The 17,091-nt window shown below is 33.0% G+C and overlaps 2 protein-coding genes across 3 annotated transcripts in view; one reads left to right on the forward strand and one right to left on the reverse strand.

Moving 5' to 3' along the window:
- Nucleotides 1-272, forward strand: part of LOC129004515 (uridine-cytidine kinase-like 1) — a 38,355-nt gene extending 38,083 nt beyond the window's left edge. The window contains exon 15 of one of the 2 annotated variants that reach the window (XM_054433129.1): nucleotides 142-272. The gene's annotated coding sequence lies outside the window, so the exon portion shown is untranslated. The remainder of the gene's footprint in view (nucleotides 1-141) is intronic. The other variant, XM_054433130.1, reaches the window with a different exon arrangement.
- Nucleotides 78-16,620, reverse strand: LOC129004516 (xylose isomerase-like). The gene is made up of 7 exons (XM_054433132.1): nucleotides 16,414-16,620; nucleotides 13,366-13,527; nucleotides 12,762-12,872; nucleotides 10,674-10,839; nucleotides 9,277-9,482; nucleotides 6,053-6,528; nucleotides 78-3,132 (listed from the first exon to the last, which is right to left on the reverse strand). The coding sequence occupies exons 1-7, from the start codon at nucleotides 16,586-16,588 to the stop codon at nucleotides 2,959-2,961; spliced, it is 1,470 nt and encodes a 489-aa protein (XP_054289107.1). The 5' UTR covers nucleotides 16,589-16,620; the 3' UTR covers nucleotides 78-2,958.
- Between the last annotated feature and the right edge of the window lie 471 nt (nucleotides 16,621-17,091).

A 17,091-nucleotide genomic window follows, 5' to 3' on the forward strand; every position in this document is an offset into this window, starting at 1 on the left:
CTTTTACATAATGGTTTATAAACATTTTAAACCCATAGAAAGAAATAAAACGACCAATTTAAAATTATATATTCATCTAGTTTTGTCACAGCTCAACCTTTGACAATATGTTGAGTAAAATGTATATTAATTTTTTTTCAGTCAATGGCAAAGGAGATAGTTGAAAACCGTGTGACAATTGTCTGGGAATAAGTATTGGTTTACTTTACTTACATGGTGATAGAAAAAGTTGACAGCTTGAATAAAAACCTCAATATTTATATAACAACAAAGTTTATAAAATATCCATAAACTAATGTAACAAAACAACTAAAACTAACTTATGAAATCTAATACTAGTAAAAAACAAGAGTTAAATTGTGATCAAATTGTGTTTTATAATAAATAAAAGTAAATAGTAACATTTTAAAATGAGTTTTTTTACCTATGTTATTTTATCTTTCATACAATTTTATACTATGTCAGTTATTGAGGATTTTTCAAATTTTTAATCTTATCAAACAACCACTGCGCTTAAAAGTTTATATTAATAAAGTAGTGATAGATTTCCACATAAGTAACATTGACAAATAAGTAAATAGTTTGGTTATTAAACATTGTACAGAAGATAGAGAGAGTTATAACTTTGACTATTCCAATAGTTAATGGTTATACAGTAATAACAGTAAACAATCAGTTTTTGTTATTCTAATGAATATTATTTTTAAGATTTTAATTAACTGGTATTATGGTCACGGATAATAATCAGGCATAGTAATAAAAATTATAAAATCACAAATGAATAACCTTATTCACTTCATTTATTTATTACATACAAGACATTATGGCACTCAGAATCCACAATCTCAAATAAATGCAAAAGTAGCAGATTAAGAGAATGATGGTGCTAAAAACCAACATCTTTGCAATTGTGCAAAATAGCGGCATTAAAACATGTTAGAATTTGTAGACTAAAATCTACGATTTTCTGGTGAAATTGACAAGCCTAAAACACTTTTTTTACCAGTTCAACTTAAAAACTCAACGCGCTATGATTTACAGCATTGATATTAAATATAAATATAAATAAAATTGTCAATTATTTATGTAAAGGTGTTTTTCTACCTAAAAATGAGATCAGTAAATGCTATCAACAACTAAGTCTTTCAATTATCCTAACAAAATACAAAACTCTATTTTTTCAATAGAGTGCAATCGAATAAAAAAATTCCACTGCCGCAGCAAACCTGCAGACTAAGCAAATTTCCATACGCCTGATTGGATCTACACTAAATTGTCTCCCTTAAAAATATCACATTTTCCCTATTTAAATAGAATTAGTTTACCGAGTACTTAGGTTTGCTGCAACAGGGAGGGTAAAAAAGTTAAAAAAATGTAAAATGTTAATAGTTTAGAAAAATAAATGCATTTTCCAAATTTGATCAAAGTATGTTCATAAACAAGCAAACTACAACAGTTTACTTATCTATATATATAAAATCCAATGTATGTTTGTATGTTTGTCCTTTATGGACTCCAAAACCGCTCGACAGATTGTAATGAAACTTTCAGGCATTATTAAGCATTATTCAAGGATGGTTTGTGTGAAGTTTGGTGCAGATCCGTCAAAAGGGCTCCGCCCCAGTGGCTCTGGAGTTTCCCATGTTAACCTTATGAGTACTCAAATTAAAATGGAATTAAAGAAAATTAACAGCTGGTTTAACTAAGCAATTTGATTCTGTGATGTTCAATAGCATTAAAAGTTAATAAGTTTACCAACAGGGTGCAGCACAATTATATTTTTTAAATTTATGACAACAACAGCTAATTTGCAACCAAAAGGTGAGTGAGCGTAGCGAACGAACTTCAACCTGAAGGCAAGTGAGCACAGCAAACGAGCTCCAACCTAAAGGTGAGTGAGCGTAGCGAACGAACTTCAACCAGGATCTTGAAATAAACAAGCATTTGACATAAAAGCATAGGACAGGACGACGTCTGTCGGGCCAGCTAGTTATATCTATAAGAATAACATGGGAATTTTTAATTTAAATTTTTTTTTTATTTTCTCCATATCCATTAGGCGCATATTAATGCTTCAATATAATAAATTATTTTGTTTTTTTAAGCTCAGCAAAATGGTTTGGAAAGAAATTGCTAAATTTAATGTTTTTTGGAAAAAAAAATGGGAAAACCCAATTTTTAACCCATTGGTATGACCTCAAATTAGGTGGTCTAAGTTTTTAACGATTAGAAGATTATTTCAACAGTATGATGAAAATAGTTGGTCATCACACGGAGCAAAGTTTCCGCACATATACACACATATTTGCAAACGTTAGTGTTAGTGTGTGTATTTTCATGTGTTGCTGTTTCATTAATAAACTGGTGTAATAAATGAACAAAAATTGACCCCTTGTGACCCGATTGAAAATTAACATCTTGTCCCATTGAAAATTGAATGCGATAGCCTAGACTGGACTACAAGAATCACTCTGGCAGTTAAGTATTTAAACTACTATTATATATCCTACAAGTGATTTGGAGGCTAACAACATGAAATACTAATCTCTGTCATTTCAACAAACTGTAAGCCAAGCCAAACCAAATGGACAACTTGTTACAAACTCAATTTATTTAATCTTTTATGTCACATAAATGATCAAAGTTTCAACAATTAAGAGATTACGGAATTTTACATTAGTACACACACACACACACACACACTTTCCTCCAGATGGTCCATATAGATGAAGTGTCTACTCTAGTATCCAATAGTTATAATAATCATGTTCAAATTGATGCTTCTTGAGAGGAACCTTTGAATATGGTCTGATGAAAGTTGACAATTGTTGCCAAAGGTCTATAGAATACAATAACTATTACAATGACTTTCAGACAATTTTTGTGCCATCCACTTTACATTATTCTACTCTATAGGTTGTATCTCCTGATGAGTCAGCTGTTACTGTGATCACCTGTTCAGTATCTAGAGTCTACATAACGGTTAAACAGAGCTTCCCAGTGTTCGGAACGTCCAGATGTTGGAATGTTTTCTCCGTTTTGTTTTCTAGTGTATTCGTCACATTCTTCCAAACTTGCTTCTCCATTCATGAATCGGCTGCCGAAGCCAGAGTGAAATGTTAGGTAGCGTTGCTGCAATCAAAATAGTGATAACAAAAATACAGCACAACAATTGGGGTCAAATTACATGTGGGTTAATCAATAGCATAATGGTTGTAGCTAATCAAACACCCAAAACAGTTTATAGTTTAGTCGTTTAGTGTATACTGTATGTGTAAAAAATATAAATTTTTGACGATCTGAAAACGAATTAGCCAAAGAACTATTTTTATTTTAATGAAATTTTTTGGAGGAGATTTTCTATTTCCTTTTTGAGAAATTATTTGGCGATGTTAAATCTATTAGTTATTTACTTAATAGATTGAGGTTAATAGAAAGAACTTGTTCCCACAAGCTGTAAAAGTAATGTAGGACGGATCTGTTTAAATTTGAAGTTTAGCATTCCTATACAGGGTGTCCCGGAACTCTCTACCAATATTTTAGGACATTGCTCCTGGCAAAGAAACATACCTAAATATCATATTTAAATTGTCTGGAAGTCCTTAGTTACTCACAAAGCCGCCATTTTTTTTATTAATTTTTTTCTAAAGAAGTGTTAAACCTACGAAATGGAAACTTTGCACAAACATTTATGTCAACTAGACAAAGCTACCAAAAAATTATGAAGATTTTTAAAGGTGTTTTATGAATTTTATGAAGGTTTTGAAAACAAAATGGCGGCTATTAAAAATTGTGTTTCTTAAATAACTCGAAACCCGTTGATTTTTACAAAAATGTTAAATAGCCGCCATTTTGTTTTATGAATTTGAAAAATTGTCATTTTGTGTCAAAAAATCGTCGAATTTTTTGGTAGCTTTGTCTAGTTGACATAAATGTTTGTGCAAAGTTTCCATTTCGTATGTTTAACCATTCTTTAGAAAAAAATTAATAACTGAAAAAACTAAATGGCGGCTGTGTGAGTAACTAAGGACAATATAAATATGATATTTAGGTATGTTTCTTAACCAGTTACAATGCCCTAAAATATTGGTAGAGAGTTCCGGGACACCCTGTATATTAAACAGCTCCAAAATATATATAATTGTTTCCATTTCAAATAATAAACTGAAGTTAAATTAAATACACAATTAAATTACATAGTTTGGGATAATGTGTACTTATTTAAGTGACATTAAGACTATATAATTTGTGATATCGATGACACCGTTAAATTTCAACCAATGCACAATCTTGTATCCAAACATGCAAAGCTCATTTTAAATGAATTAATAATAATTTATTAGTACCTAATAGTAAAATTTAAAAAAATAAATTTCTAGACAAACTTTTTAACTATTCATTTTTTACAAATGAATTGAATATGACAAGCAATCATATCTATATCCATACTATTATATAAAAATCTAATGGTGTCTGTCTGTATGTGTATTACTAATAGGCTCAAAAACTACTGAACCGACTGGGCTTAAATTTTACAATAATATAGCTACCATACCAAGGACCATTATAGGACTATTCACACTTTGATACTGACCGTGGGCTTTGCCCCTTTGGCTTTAAAAGTTCTAAGGTGAGGATTTTAAAAGTAAATATTGATTTGTCTCCATGGCTGCGATGAGAACACTAATAATGTTTGTTTACATTTGCTTTGACATTTCAATGTAAACAAGAAGAACTGCTAAATTACATATTTCACAATTTCAGACAGCTGATACAAAGAAATTAAATATATTTTCCATAACTATAATGAGGTATATTTTAATCTTAAGTTTTATCATGGATTATTTATTCTAAAACTATGTCAATGATTATAAAAAAAGATTCTATAACCGTTGCTGTATCAACTTCGGCTCTGCTTTGGATTTTTTAAAGCGTCTAAGTTATGAAAATAATGTTATTGATATGTTTTCATGGAAACAGTATGAAAATTATAATGTATAGATGGTTTGTATGAATTTGGAGGAATTTTTTTTATAAATTCGAACTGCTTAAAATGTGTTGGATAAACAACTTGCACTTCACATAGATTTTTTATATTTAGGTAAATTTAGTAGTTGTGTTTTACTACACCACTGATTAAATCAAACTTAAGGAAAATATCATAAAACTTAGCTGTAAGTTACACGGTGTTCTTTTGTTTCTAAAATCAATGAAATATTTGTTATTATGTTTACTTAATGGTAAGTGTGAAAATGTAAAGGCAGTAGACTATGGAACTAAATAAAAGAACTGGTTTCTATATTATGTTGTTCTTTGAAATTTTTTTAGAGTAAAATCATAGATGCAATGAAACATATACCGTATTACTATTAATTTTTTTTGTTCTCCGATGTTTTGATAATAATTAGTTTTGTCTGCCATCTTAAATGCCCAATTTCATTTGTAAATTAAATAATATGTACTAAACATATGAAACAAATGTGTTAAGAGTGTGGATAGGTTTGTTTACTTTGGGGCAGAGCTGAATAGCAAAAACACTGTTGCGCAAAAAATCACAAACTGAATCATGGCTGGTAACAGAGCGTATTACGCTAACCTCAAATCCAATCTGATGACCCCCAAGACAAAGATGAAGGTATACAAAACTCTCATTAGGCCTGTTGTTACATACAGTGCAGAAACCTGGTCCCTTTCCCATTGAGCACAAAGGCCATTAGGGTTGAATTTTGTTTGTAAAAGCATTGGCGGATGTGTATATTTTATACAACAGATGTAAAGATCAAAATGTTTCTATTTCAGGTCCTCTTCCCGTTGCAAAGCACGGGTACAAAAGCTAGTTTACAATATGTTCAAAAATATCTTTTTCATGAACATTTATATGTTGGTGCTATTTTAAGAATATAACTACGCCTTCCTACACTTTTCAATATATCTACCTAACCTACACCCCCACTGTAAATGTTTACAGTATCAGGATTGAAGTGTATTTATAATTTTTTTTTAAACGGGTTATAAAACAAACGTTCTTATAACAATGTTACTATACTCTCACCTGCAAATTTTTAATGAACACTCCATCAGCGATGATCTTAGCTGCAACTCTCAAAGCCTTGGCGTAAGTATCGATGGTAGATATGTAAGCGACGGCCAAATCCTTGAGGTCTACAGAGTCAGGACGAAGCTTCACCCCGATGTTGATTCCTCCCGGCTGTAGTCCTCCGTTCTCAATCACAGATTTGAGCAGCAGCACAGTGTCGGGTAGATGAGGAGGCGTTGTTGTGAAGGTCGTGTCGACAGATCCGAGAGCTCCGTAGACAGACGCTAGAGTCAGCTGATGTCCAGGCCTCACACTCAACTTGTACTGCCGGTCCAGCCCGTAGTGTTTGAGGAAGCAGATTGCGCTCGTAGAGTCATACTCGTAACGGAAGAACGTTTTCTGCTCTGTATCGTAGTTGCTGTCGTTGAACCAATCTTCATAGTTTGGCTCGTAAAGTAGTTGACCTCTGTAGCCTAGTCTGTCTTTGTAATCTGTGAGGAAATAGTTATTTTGTAAATATGTTTATTCCTAGCTTTGTTCTCCTAGGAGGAGACGTTGTGATCTGTGAAGAGAAATGTTTAAAATATGCCTGATTGGTTTATAAATGGTGATTATAATCGGTTTCTTAAAAAGAATCAAGTAAGTTAGTAGTAAAAGCAAAATCTTTCATAACTAATATATCTATGTGGAAGGTAGCGATTATCGTTAACAGCTTATGTAAAAAAGGTTATGATTCCAAAGTTTTGATTTAGAGCAACAGAAAATGATCATTTGATTTTCCCTTCTTTCCGATTTGTTTTCCATTTGCTGACAAGGCACTGTTTTATCTTATCCATTTATCTTACCCTTTTAGCGAATTTCCCTATAGGGAAGTAGCTATTACCGTAGGTCTCATGGTAAGACTTAGGCCCGGGACCGATTTACTTTTTCATTTTAATGTCCCCAGAGGCCAAAAACACCATTCGTTCAAATTTTTATATATGTATATATATATATATATATAGATTTATATATATATATATGTGTCCGTGAACACGATAACTTGAGTAATTTTTATCCGATTTTGATGAAATTTGGTTTGAAGGTGTAAGGCGGGATAAACTTGAATGAGTTCGCGATCCAGCATGATCGGACCATGGGAACAGGGTTTTATGGGGGGTTTTATGGGGTAAAAATTGGTTTTTCTCACTTTTTACCCTCAAAACACAAAATTTCCCAATTTTTCTCTAAACCGTCTTAAAGAGCTTAAAAAAACAAACAATTCAGTATATCAAAGTGTTTTTGTACGGTTATTGGTTACAGAGAAAACTAAAAAAATTGTAAATTTAAAATTCCTATGTTATTCTTATGGAGAATATTGTAAAATGTTGTAGTTTGCTTGTTTATGGATATATTTTGATCAAACTTGGTAAATTTATTTATTTTATAGTAAGCTATCAATATTTTACTAAAAACACACTACTTTATTAGTTTCCTTGTAGCAGCTAACCTAGGTACTCGTTAAACCTAATGTTATTTAAATAGATCAATTGAAAATCAATTCGGCCAAATGGAAATTCGCTTAGACGGCAGGTTTGCTGCGGCGGGGGTATTTAATTCTTTGCCTATTCAGCCTCAAAAAGTCAGAGGCATAGTTTTTAACTTACCGTATATCAGAAATCAATCAATCAATTATTTAAGATGGCCAAAAACACCATTCGTTCAAATTTTTATATATGTATATATATATATATATATAGATTTATATATATATATATATGTGTCCGTGAACACGATAACTTGAGTAATTTTTATCCGATTTTGATGAAATTTGGTTTGAAGGTGTAAGGCGGGATAAACTTGAATGAGTTCGCGATCCAGCATGATCGGACCATGGGAACAGGGTTTTATGGGGGGTTTTATGGGGTAAAAATTGGTTTTTCTCACTTTTTACCCTCAAAACACAAAATTTCCCAATTTTTCTCTAAACCGTCTTAAAGAGCTTAAAAAAACAAACAATTCAGTATATCAAAGTGTTTTTGTACGGTTATTGGTTACAGAGAAAACTAAAAAAATTGTAAATTTAAAATTCCCATGTTATTCTTATGGAGAATATTGTAAAATGTTGTAGTTTGCTTGTTTATGGATATATTTTGATCAAACTTGGTAAATTTATTTATTTTATAGTAAGCTATCAATATTTTACTAAAAACACACTACTTTATTAGTTTCCTTGTAGCAGCTAACCTAGGTACTCGTTAAACCTAATGTTATTTAAATAGATCAATTGAAAATCAATTCGGCCAAATGGAAATTCGCTTAGACGGCAGGTTTGCTGCGGCGGGGGTATTTAATTCTTTGCCTATTCAGCCTCAAAAAGTCAGAGGCATAGTTTTTAACTTACCGTATATCAGAAATCAATCAATCAATTATTTAAGATGGGGACGCCACTATGTGCATATTTTAACCCAAATATGAGTGAAGGATGAGTGTAGGATGAGTGGTGCGATCTTGCGAGTCTTGTTAGTGACTAAGGCCGATATGTTCCTTAGGCACAGCTGTTAATTAATAGCCCATACAGCTAATGGCAACTAAGGGACCTACAGTTTATAGTGGAATCCGAACCAAATTTTTTCCTTGTAATTTACGAATTGGTCTAGTTATCGGGATATTAATGCGGATAGTCGTAGTACTCACTAGTGCGGACGTTAATCCACACCAGGGAGCATCGCATCCACAGTGCATCCCTATAAATATCCACAATTCGAATAAATGCTCTTCTCGCATCAATTATTCCACTATGATTTGCCTTGCAAATGAAACTTGATGTTTCTGTTAAGTTCTACCTCTACCTCCACATACTTTGTGTGCTAGAAACTCACAATAACAAAACATAGCTTTGTAGCATACAATAACAAAACATACTACAGTATTAGAGTTTCTTGGGGGAAAAGGTTTGATGTATCAGCTGCTTTGGTTCAGTTGATCAGCCTTAGGCTCTTGGCTAATCCTATTATCTTATATCATTATTATTATTAAATTATTAATATTATTATATGGTACCATTGACTGATGGTACATAGATTATTTCATTTTATTTATTATAAGTGGATGGTTTTATTTATGTTTTAGAGGTAGAGAGGACTTGCAAGTTCTAACTTCGCCTCTCAAATAAATAAGAACATTTTTATTTCATTAACAGAGTTGCGTTCGAAGAACGTTTATAGGGTTATTCCAAAATATATAGTTATAATCTCTACCTGCAGCCATCTTCAGCAGTCTGGCATAGTTGCGCAGTTGACGGGAGTGGTCGGTGTTGAGTGTTGAGCTAAAGCCCTCCCTCGCGCCTCGGAACAGGAAGTTCTCTGCTCCGAGCTTTTGAGCGATCTCCAACGCCTTCTTAATCTGAGCGCCTGCAGCACTGACCACCGCTGCGTCCGAACTGGTGCCTGCTCCGTTGAAGTACCTGGAGAACAAGGTAAATCAGTTAAAATAAACTCTTGGAGAAACTGTGGGTATGAAGATTCTGGAATATTACTGAATACACATTAGTTTGCATGCAAGTACAGTAGAAACTTGCTAACGTGGATGCAACTGGACTTTGGCAGTGCCAGATTGCCAAATTGTCAGATCCCTGTGAACTAATTAAAATTCACCGTTATTGTGATAATAGCCGTAGTGTCAAAAGGGCTATTACTAGGTACTAATAGGCTTTTTTCTGAGTAAGTATAACTCTACTTGATGTCTGCTGATTATCTTTAAAACTTCTGGCAATGCATCTTGGAAGGCTTATTGAGTGTTAAACAAACCCCTTAAATGAATGACAGATTATGGTGCTATTTAATGTGGATTTTAATGTACAAATGAAGACATAATAATTATGCTATATAACTATACATAGGTTAGATTTAGCTAATGGTCCTTATCAATAGGGACAGGATTTTTGGAAATAAGATTACATTCAGAGTCTTGCACTGATGCGCAAAAAGATTTTTAGTAAATTCAATCCGTAATATGTGCTTTGTGGTAAATAAAAACAAGTTTCATATTGTTCGGAATCGAACGTCTTCAGGTGGAAAAGATCATCAGACATGAAAAGATAATAGTTAGTTTGGAAACCAGGTGATGTTGGGAAACGTCATAAAAACAACAAATGTTGATAAAGTCGGATAAAAAAGGAAAGGGGGAAATAATGAAAAAATAAAAACAAATATCAATTGAGGACTCAACACACCAACAGTCTAATTACTCGTGCTGTAATGGTCCGCAAGGTCGCTATAACAATGGCAACATTAGCGCTGAAAAATGATGACAACTGCAACTTTTTCCATTATTTTTTTTTCCATTTGAATGTTATGAACATATTTTTCTTAGCTACTGAGTTTTCTGGCTTTACTTGGTTAGTGTTCTGATAACATTTCTCAGGTTTCTTCCCACCTGAGCACGGGATCAAATTCTAGATCACGAAATATTGTGAAACTTGAGTTTTACTAATCGGTGTTGGACATCCAATAAATCATTTACATATTCACGTACATTTAAATTTAAATGGTTGGGTTACATTCAGTTCACCATGAACTTTGTGAAATTAAATATGATTGAAGATTTCAACTTTCAATTAATTATTCTATTAACTCAAATTGTTCGTAGACCCTACTTGTGCTGGGAGTAGAGATCTACGCCAAGCCACAAGGGACGTACTCCTGATCGGTGTTGCAGTTCGTTGACAAACTCCACACTCTCGTCCAGGTTGTGACTGAACTCCTCCTGAGAGTCACTTTCTGGAGCCAGCTGTCTGTCCCACACTGTCCAATGCTTAACTCCTGCGAAAATTCGCTTATTTGACAACCATCGTCATCATATCATCACTTCAGACATTGCTAAATATTCTTTGTAACCTTGAAAACTGTCTGTGGTTTCATATCATTGATGACATACCTTTGGATATTGAAGTAGACAACCCATCGTTATGGACTAGCTGTTGAGATTTGTTGCTATTAAACTTGGACCTTCCCCTTCCGTAAAATTCTCTATATAAAAAAAGTGTTCTTTCTTTTTTAATTCTAGGGTACACTAAATTACTAGATATTCATGATTCATGATTGCACAAAATAACATATGATTATGACTTTTTTTACCCAATACAATTTTTTACAACTAGGCTGTGCTTTAAAGTTGCATGACATTTATTTAATATCTTTAAACCTGCAAAGACAAAAAGCTATCACATTGTTTTACTGTGCCTGAATGACTACTAAGGATGACATTGTATTTTTAACACCAATCCAAAGTATTAAATAAGTATATCCAAATTAACTGATTCGGTAAAGTATCCTCACATTATTCAATAAATTGACTTTATGTTCTACAATTTATGTCGCTAGAGTTTGATCCTGAGAAGGATCAGGAGTTTTTTCATGGTTCAAAACTGGACCCAGCTGTTCTTAATCACTGGACATATAATAACCAGCTGATCTTTGTAAGTAACAAAGCTGTCGTCTCGTTCATTTAACACTCATCTTCGCAATAAAATAAGCACCCTTGTGTCAGCTATAATAAAGTAGAATCTAAATAAAAGTATTAGCGTCTGATAAGTAAAAAATTATGGGCAGGGAATTGTGTATTCCAGTACTGTACTAGAATACATATTTCCCTGCCCTTAATAGTACTTATACAATCTGAATCTAAACATTGTTGTAGTGTGACTGTGATGATGTGACAAATATAAGATTTACATATGAAGGGAGGTAAATTAGAAGTAGCCGAGGAAAAAGTTAGTTGGACTTTAACAATTTTTTTTTGTAATATTACATACATACTAGTGTCCCTGTTGCTCGAATTCGAGCAATTGCTAAGTATTACAGGCCTTATTTTAAACGAATAACAGTCATAATTTTTTATGACATTAAAAGATTCGACTCAAAGATTATGGAAGTTTTCAAGATGTACTTAACAGATCTATATAATCAACATTTCTTGTAAATATCTTATCATTTTTCAAAAGCTGATCTTGTTTTTTAGTGTTTTCTACAAATAGTCTTATATTCATAGCCGCATAAGGTTGTCCATAATAATGATTATAAAATAAAAAAAATCATTATTTCTATTTCTTCTCCTTAGTGCTGTTCTATGACGTTCCTATGTTTCCATAGTTTGCAAATCAGCTCTTTCAATGATTATTAAGAAATGCAGCACAGTGTAATTCAGTTTTCTTTTTAGCACATCAATTTATCCACGCTCTCTCGCTTTTTTCCATTGTAATATTCACACCAACAAAAATTCAAATAGTAAATATTTAATTTCAACCAAGTCAGTAAATGTTTGTAGCAAACTGTTAAATTAGTAAACATTGACTGTTTAAAGTTTTAACTGTATTTATTTATATTTATAAATGAAACTGTTCCAAACTAACCAAACCAACATAATGTTCTTCTTCTCACTTTTAATTTCTGACCACAGCTGGTTTTAACAATGTTTGTTGTCCGTGTTAATCTTATGGAGAAACACGAAATTTTAAAGGGCCCCAGGGCCTCACTCTCTAATTATTTCCCTAAAAAGAAAGTTTACTGCACAACTTCACGTTACGCTCTTTCCAATGACACCAAAAGCATGTCAATCAGTTCAGTAGTTTCGGAGGAGTAATTATCACAAAAAACCTGCTTGCGTATTAAATAAGTATAGATATTTATTTTTTTATAAGAAAATAAAATAGGTTTGTTTCTATATATTGTGAATCTACACTTACCTAACTTGGAGTAAAATTCAAATGCAGCTCTGAGTCGCCTCTTGTAACAATCTAAAGTTTGAGTTCCATCGTCCCAAGGCCTGGAATACGTCGACTCATTGAAGCTGAACCCTAGAAAAGACTGTGGTTATAAGCACACCATCTCCATTCAGTACATATCTAAATCTATCATTGTCAGTTTTCACTATGGCAATCCTGTCTACAAAGTTGTACCATGGAGTCGTGTCTACTATGGTAATTCTGCAATGTTTCTTCTTGTATTGTTGAATTCATATAAATTAGTGGACTAAAATATGTTATTTTCTTCAATATCAATATCAAACGTGTTTAGATCGAGCATGGCCTCTTCTAATACAAGGCTGCGGTGAGACAAAAGTGGCAACACTGCAATCCCGTCCTACTGAAACAGCTGTTGCATTCATTCATAAATGGAGCGTCTGCACAATGTTTATCTTTGCACGTTTGTTATTACTGTCATAACACCGTAATAGGCCGGCCGGTGCGACGTTGCCACATACCATTAACACCCTGTTCCCTGTACTGCCATGAACCATCTCTGTAGTGTTGTAGAAGCAATGACAGAAAGCTACTATAGTCTACTCACCGTGAGATGTGCTGGGGAGGTGGAAGGCCTGCCAATACGACACTGCTGGTCTCAGCCACTCCTCCATGGGACGGCCATGAACCCTCTCTGTAGCGTTGTAGTAGCGATAACTAAGTGTGTCTTCCACTCCTGCCTCAGGCTTGTACTCCACTTTGCTTAAGGCTATAAAAACAGATAGACACTTATGTCTATTAAATCCAAATTAAATCATTCTCTTCGCTACACTACACAGCAAGCAGCTTATTTCTTTCTGTTATTTTTTTTGACGATGTTTTTTACGGAAAGGTACAGGAAAAATCAGCTGGAAAAGTCAGCCTTAAGTTACAGTAAACTTACAACAGTTTACTGATTCTCCCCAAGAATAATTAAACGTTGTAATCTTAAATTTACAGGTTTTAAAATTTTCTCTTTAGTTGTCAAGCGCACAACCATACTTTAATGTACTTAATTATTAATTTTTTTAAATTTCCCTATAAATGCTTCTTACTATGAGATGTACTCTAGACGGTGCAGAAAGACTACCAGACCCAGGACCGAGTCACTTTTTCATTTTGTTATATGCGTGTACGTGAACGTGATATCTCGAGTAATTTTGGTTCCATTTTGATTAAATTTGTCTTGAAGGTGTAAGGCGAAACAGTGGCAAATCTACCATATGGGCTAATGGGCTTAAGCCGCCCCCCCCCTGGACTCATAAACTTACACTAGATAAAACGAGCCTCGGGCTCCTCAACTTACACTAGATCATGCTAGATCAAACAAGCTCAATCTCTAAAAAAATCACAGTTTTTGAAAATTACGATAAAATAAATGTTGCGCATTAGTTTTGCGTACATAAACTCAAATGGGCAGATTTAGGTTTATATTTTACTAGTGTACCTGTTGCTCGAATTCAAGCAATTTGAGTATTACAGGCGTTATTTTAAAAATAATAACGGTCATAATTTCTGATGACCTTAAAAGAAGCGACTCAAAAGATGATAAAAAACTCACGATGTACATAAGAGTTCGATATAATCAACATTTCTTTTAAATATCTTATCATATTTCAAAAACTGATCTTGTTTTTTAGTGTTTTCTACAAATGTTCCCCACTCATAGCTGCATTAGATTGTCCATAGGCCCCCCCTAATAACAATAAATTCTTAAAAAATCTACGACTTTCCTGTTTCCATAGTTTGCAAATCGCTCAAAAAAATGCAGCACGGTGTTAATTCAGTTTACTTTTTAGTATATCAAATTGTGCAGGCTTTCTCGCTTTTTTCCATTGTATTATTTATGCCAACACAAATTCAAAAAGTAAATATTTCACTTCAACCAAGTCAGTAAATGTTTGTAGCACACGTTTCCTAAAATTTCCTTAAGTTTTCTTAAATCGATTTGTAATGAAATCGCCTTAAAAAAATTATCCTTGTATAATCTTTGTAAAATTAACGGTTTTCTTTTATGAATTTAAAAACCGTCATAATTTTTTTGGTAGCTTTGTCTAGTTGTCATAAATGTTTGTGCAAAGTTTCAATTTCGTATGTTTAACCATTATTTAGAAACAAACTAATAACTGAAATAAAACAAAATGGCGGCTGTGTGAGTAACTAAGGACTTCCGGACAATTTAAATATGATATTTAGGTATGTTTCTTTCCCAGGAGAAATGCCCTAAAATATTGGTAGAGAGTTCCGGGACACCCTGTACGTATAAAGATATAGATTGTAAAGAACAAATTAACATTTAAAATAATAGTTGTTAGCGCAGCAACGTGCGCCGGGTAACTGCTAGTTTATTATAAAAATAAATCATCTGTATTTAATCCTAAATGAAAATTGATCATAACGAAATGAGAGGAGAGATGATAAGATAACCTTGTTATGATTTTTAATATCACAGACTGTATTAAAACTGCGGTTTGATGCCTAATTTAAAAAATGTTCAATATCAATCAGTAATTTCAAAAATAGGTAGCGCATCACTGAATAATATGTTTCTTATAACATGTTTTGTAGCTCTATATTATTTATTACTACTATTAAATATTTAACAGTCCCGTGCCTCCTCTTTTCCACCCTGTATATAGCTAAGGAGTTACAGCACAAGCTAAAATTTCCCTCATGAGCGTACTGAGCATGAAACATGCATCTAACTAAGTAGCTTAAAATTAAAAGAATAAAGTTTTATTCTTCTAGTATCTAAAAACGGTTTGTGTATGTCAAACCATACAGGGTGTTTCCATATTGTCTGGACATATTTTGGATATATTTTTGGACTTGTTCCTTGGGCTAAGACAAATATGAAATGCCATATAAGTATGGGTCTAAAATTCCTAGATTTCGGTTTCTGATTTTTAAGAATTATTTTATATCTTTTGGGCATTTTTCAATATAAAAATTTCAAAATTGGTACAAATGTTTACTTTAGAAGGTAAAAAGAACTTAAACATTTTTGATACAATATCTCAAGCCGTTTCAATATGGTGGCCACTTAAAATCTTCAATGGCAAATTTCACGAAAACCGTTACGTATTAAGAAAATCTTTCTTGAGGTAAAAAGATAATTTAAATCCAAATCAAATGAAACCTTGTTTGTTAAAATCGCATGACAAACTCCCGAGGTATCAGTTTTTTTCTGCATTCGTTTACACAATTTAATAAAAAACTTCTTGATCAGCATTGTACGTGTTATTAAATTTACGGAAAGTAAATGAAAGAAACGTCTTATAACACTTAAAACATATATTTACGCTTATACCGTTACTCACAAGACGGTAAATATACATATATAAAAGATGCCTTAAAATAGATGTTTGTGGTGATTGATTTCGATTGGACACTCCAACAGTATAAGCGTAAATATATGTTTTTAAGTGTTATAAGACGTTTCTTTCATTTACTTTCCGGCAATTTAATAGGAATACCATACTGATCTGTATTATAACAAATAATAAACAGTATGCCATCCTTATATGACATTTTATGTTTGTCTTAGCCCAAGGAACAAATATGACAATTTGGAAACACCCTGTACATATGGGTTTGACGTAGGTATAATGCTTACCAGGGAAAAATTCGTTAGCCTCTGGAATGTTGGCACGACTGGAGGCGTCTCGGAGGGATGAGGTTTTCTGTCGCTTGGCAGCTTGCGCAGTAAACATCGCCATGGTGTGTTGTGGTGTTGTAACGGTGGTAGCACTGACCAAGGGTGTATATATCAGCTGACACATGATACCCATATGTTCCGGAGCCTGGGCTCTGTCATGCTGGATGGTTTTGTAAACTAACACCACTGTTCTGCTAGCATATCTTATAGCCAAAGTAAACTGAAATGGAGATAAAAACAGTGGTTTTTTTTATCGCCCAGAAGTCGGTAATATTATACTCTAGGTTTATTATTAGCAACAAGATTTTGAGTTGGATTCTTAAAAAAAAATAAGTGTGCACTTAGCAATTAAGTACAACTTAGCAGTACCTACAGAGCTAATGCAATAAGAACATAAAAAAATAATACCCTTCTGCAGCAAACCTGCCGACTAAGCAAATTTCTATTTGTCTGAACTGATTGATTTTCAATTAAATCTAATTAAATAACACTAGAAGACCAATGCTGCTCCGCAGCGTATAAAATATAATATACTAGAAATAATCAAATTTATGTTTTTGATTGAGTACCAAAATACAGTATCTTGAGCTTAACTGATTAAAACGATCAATAGCTCAAATTAAAGCCTATAATTTA

This window comes from Macrosteles quadrilineatus, unplaced genomic scaffold, assembly GCF_028750875.1.
Source record: "Macrosteles quadrilineatus isolate MER2022 unplaced genomic scaffold, UCM_ALF_1.0 Scaffold_9__3_contigs__length_116548681, whole genome shotgun sequence".
Classification (NCBI taxonomy): domain Eukaryota; kingdom Metazoa; phylum Arthropoda; class Insecta; order Hemiptera; family Cicadellidae; genus Macrosteles; species Macrosteles quadrilineatus.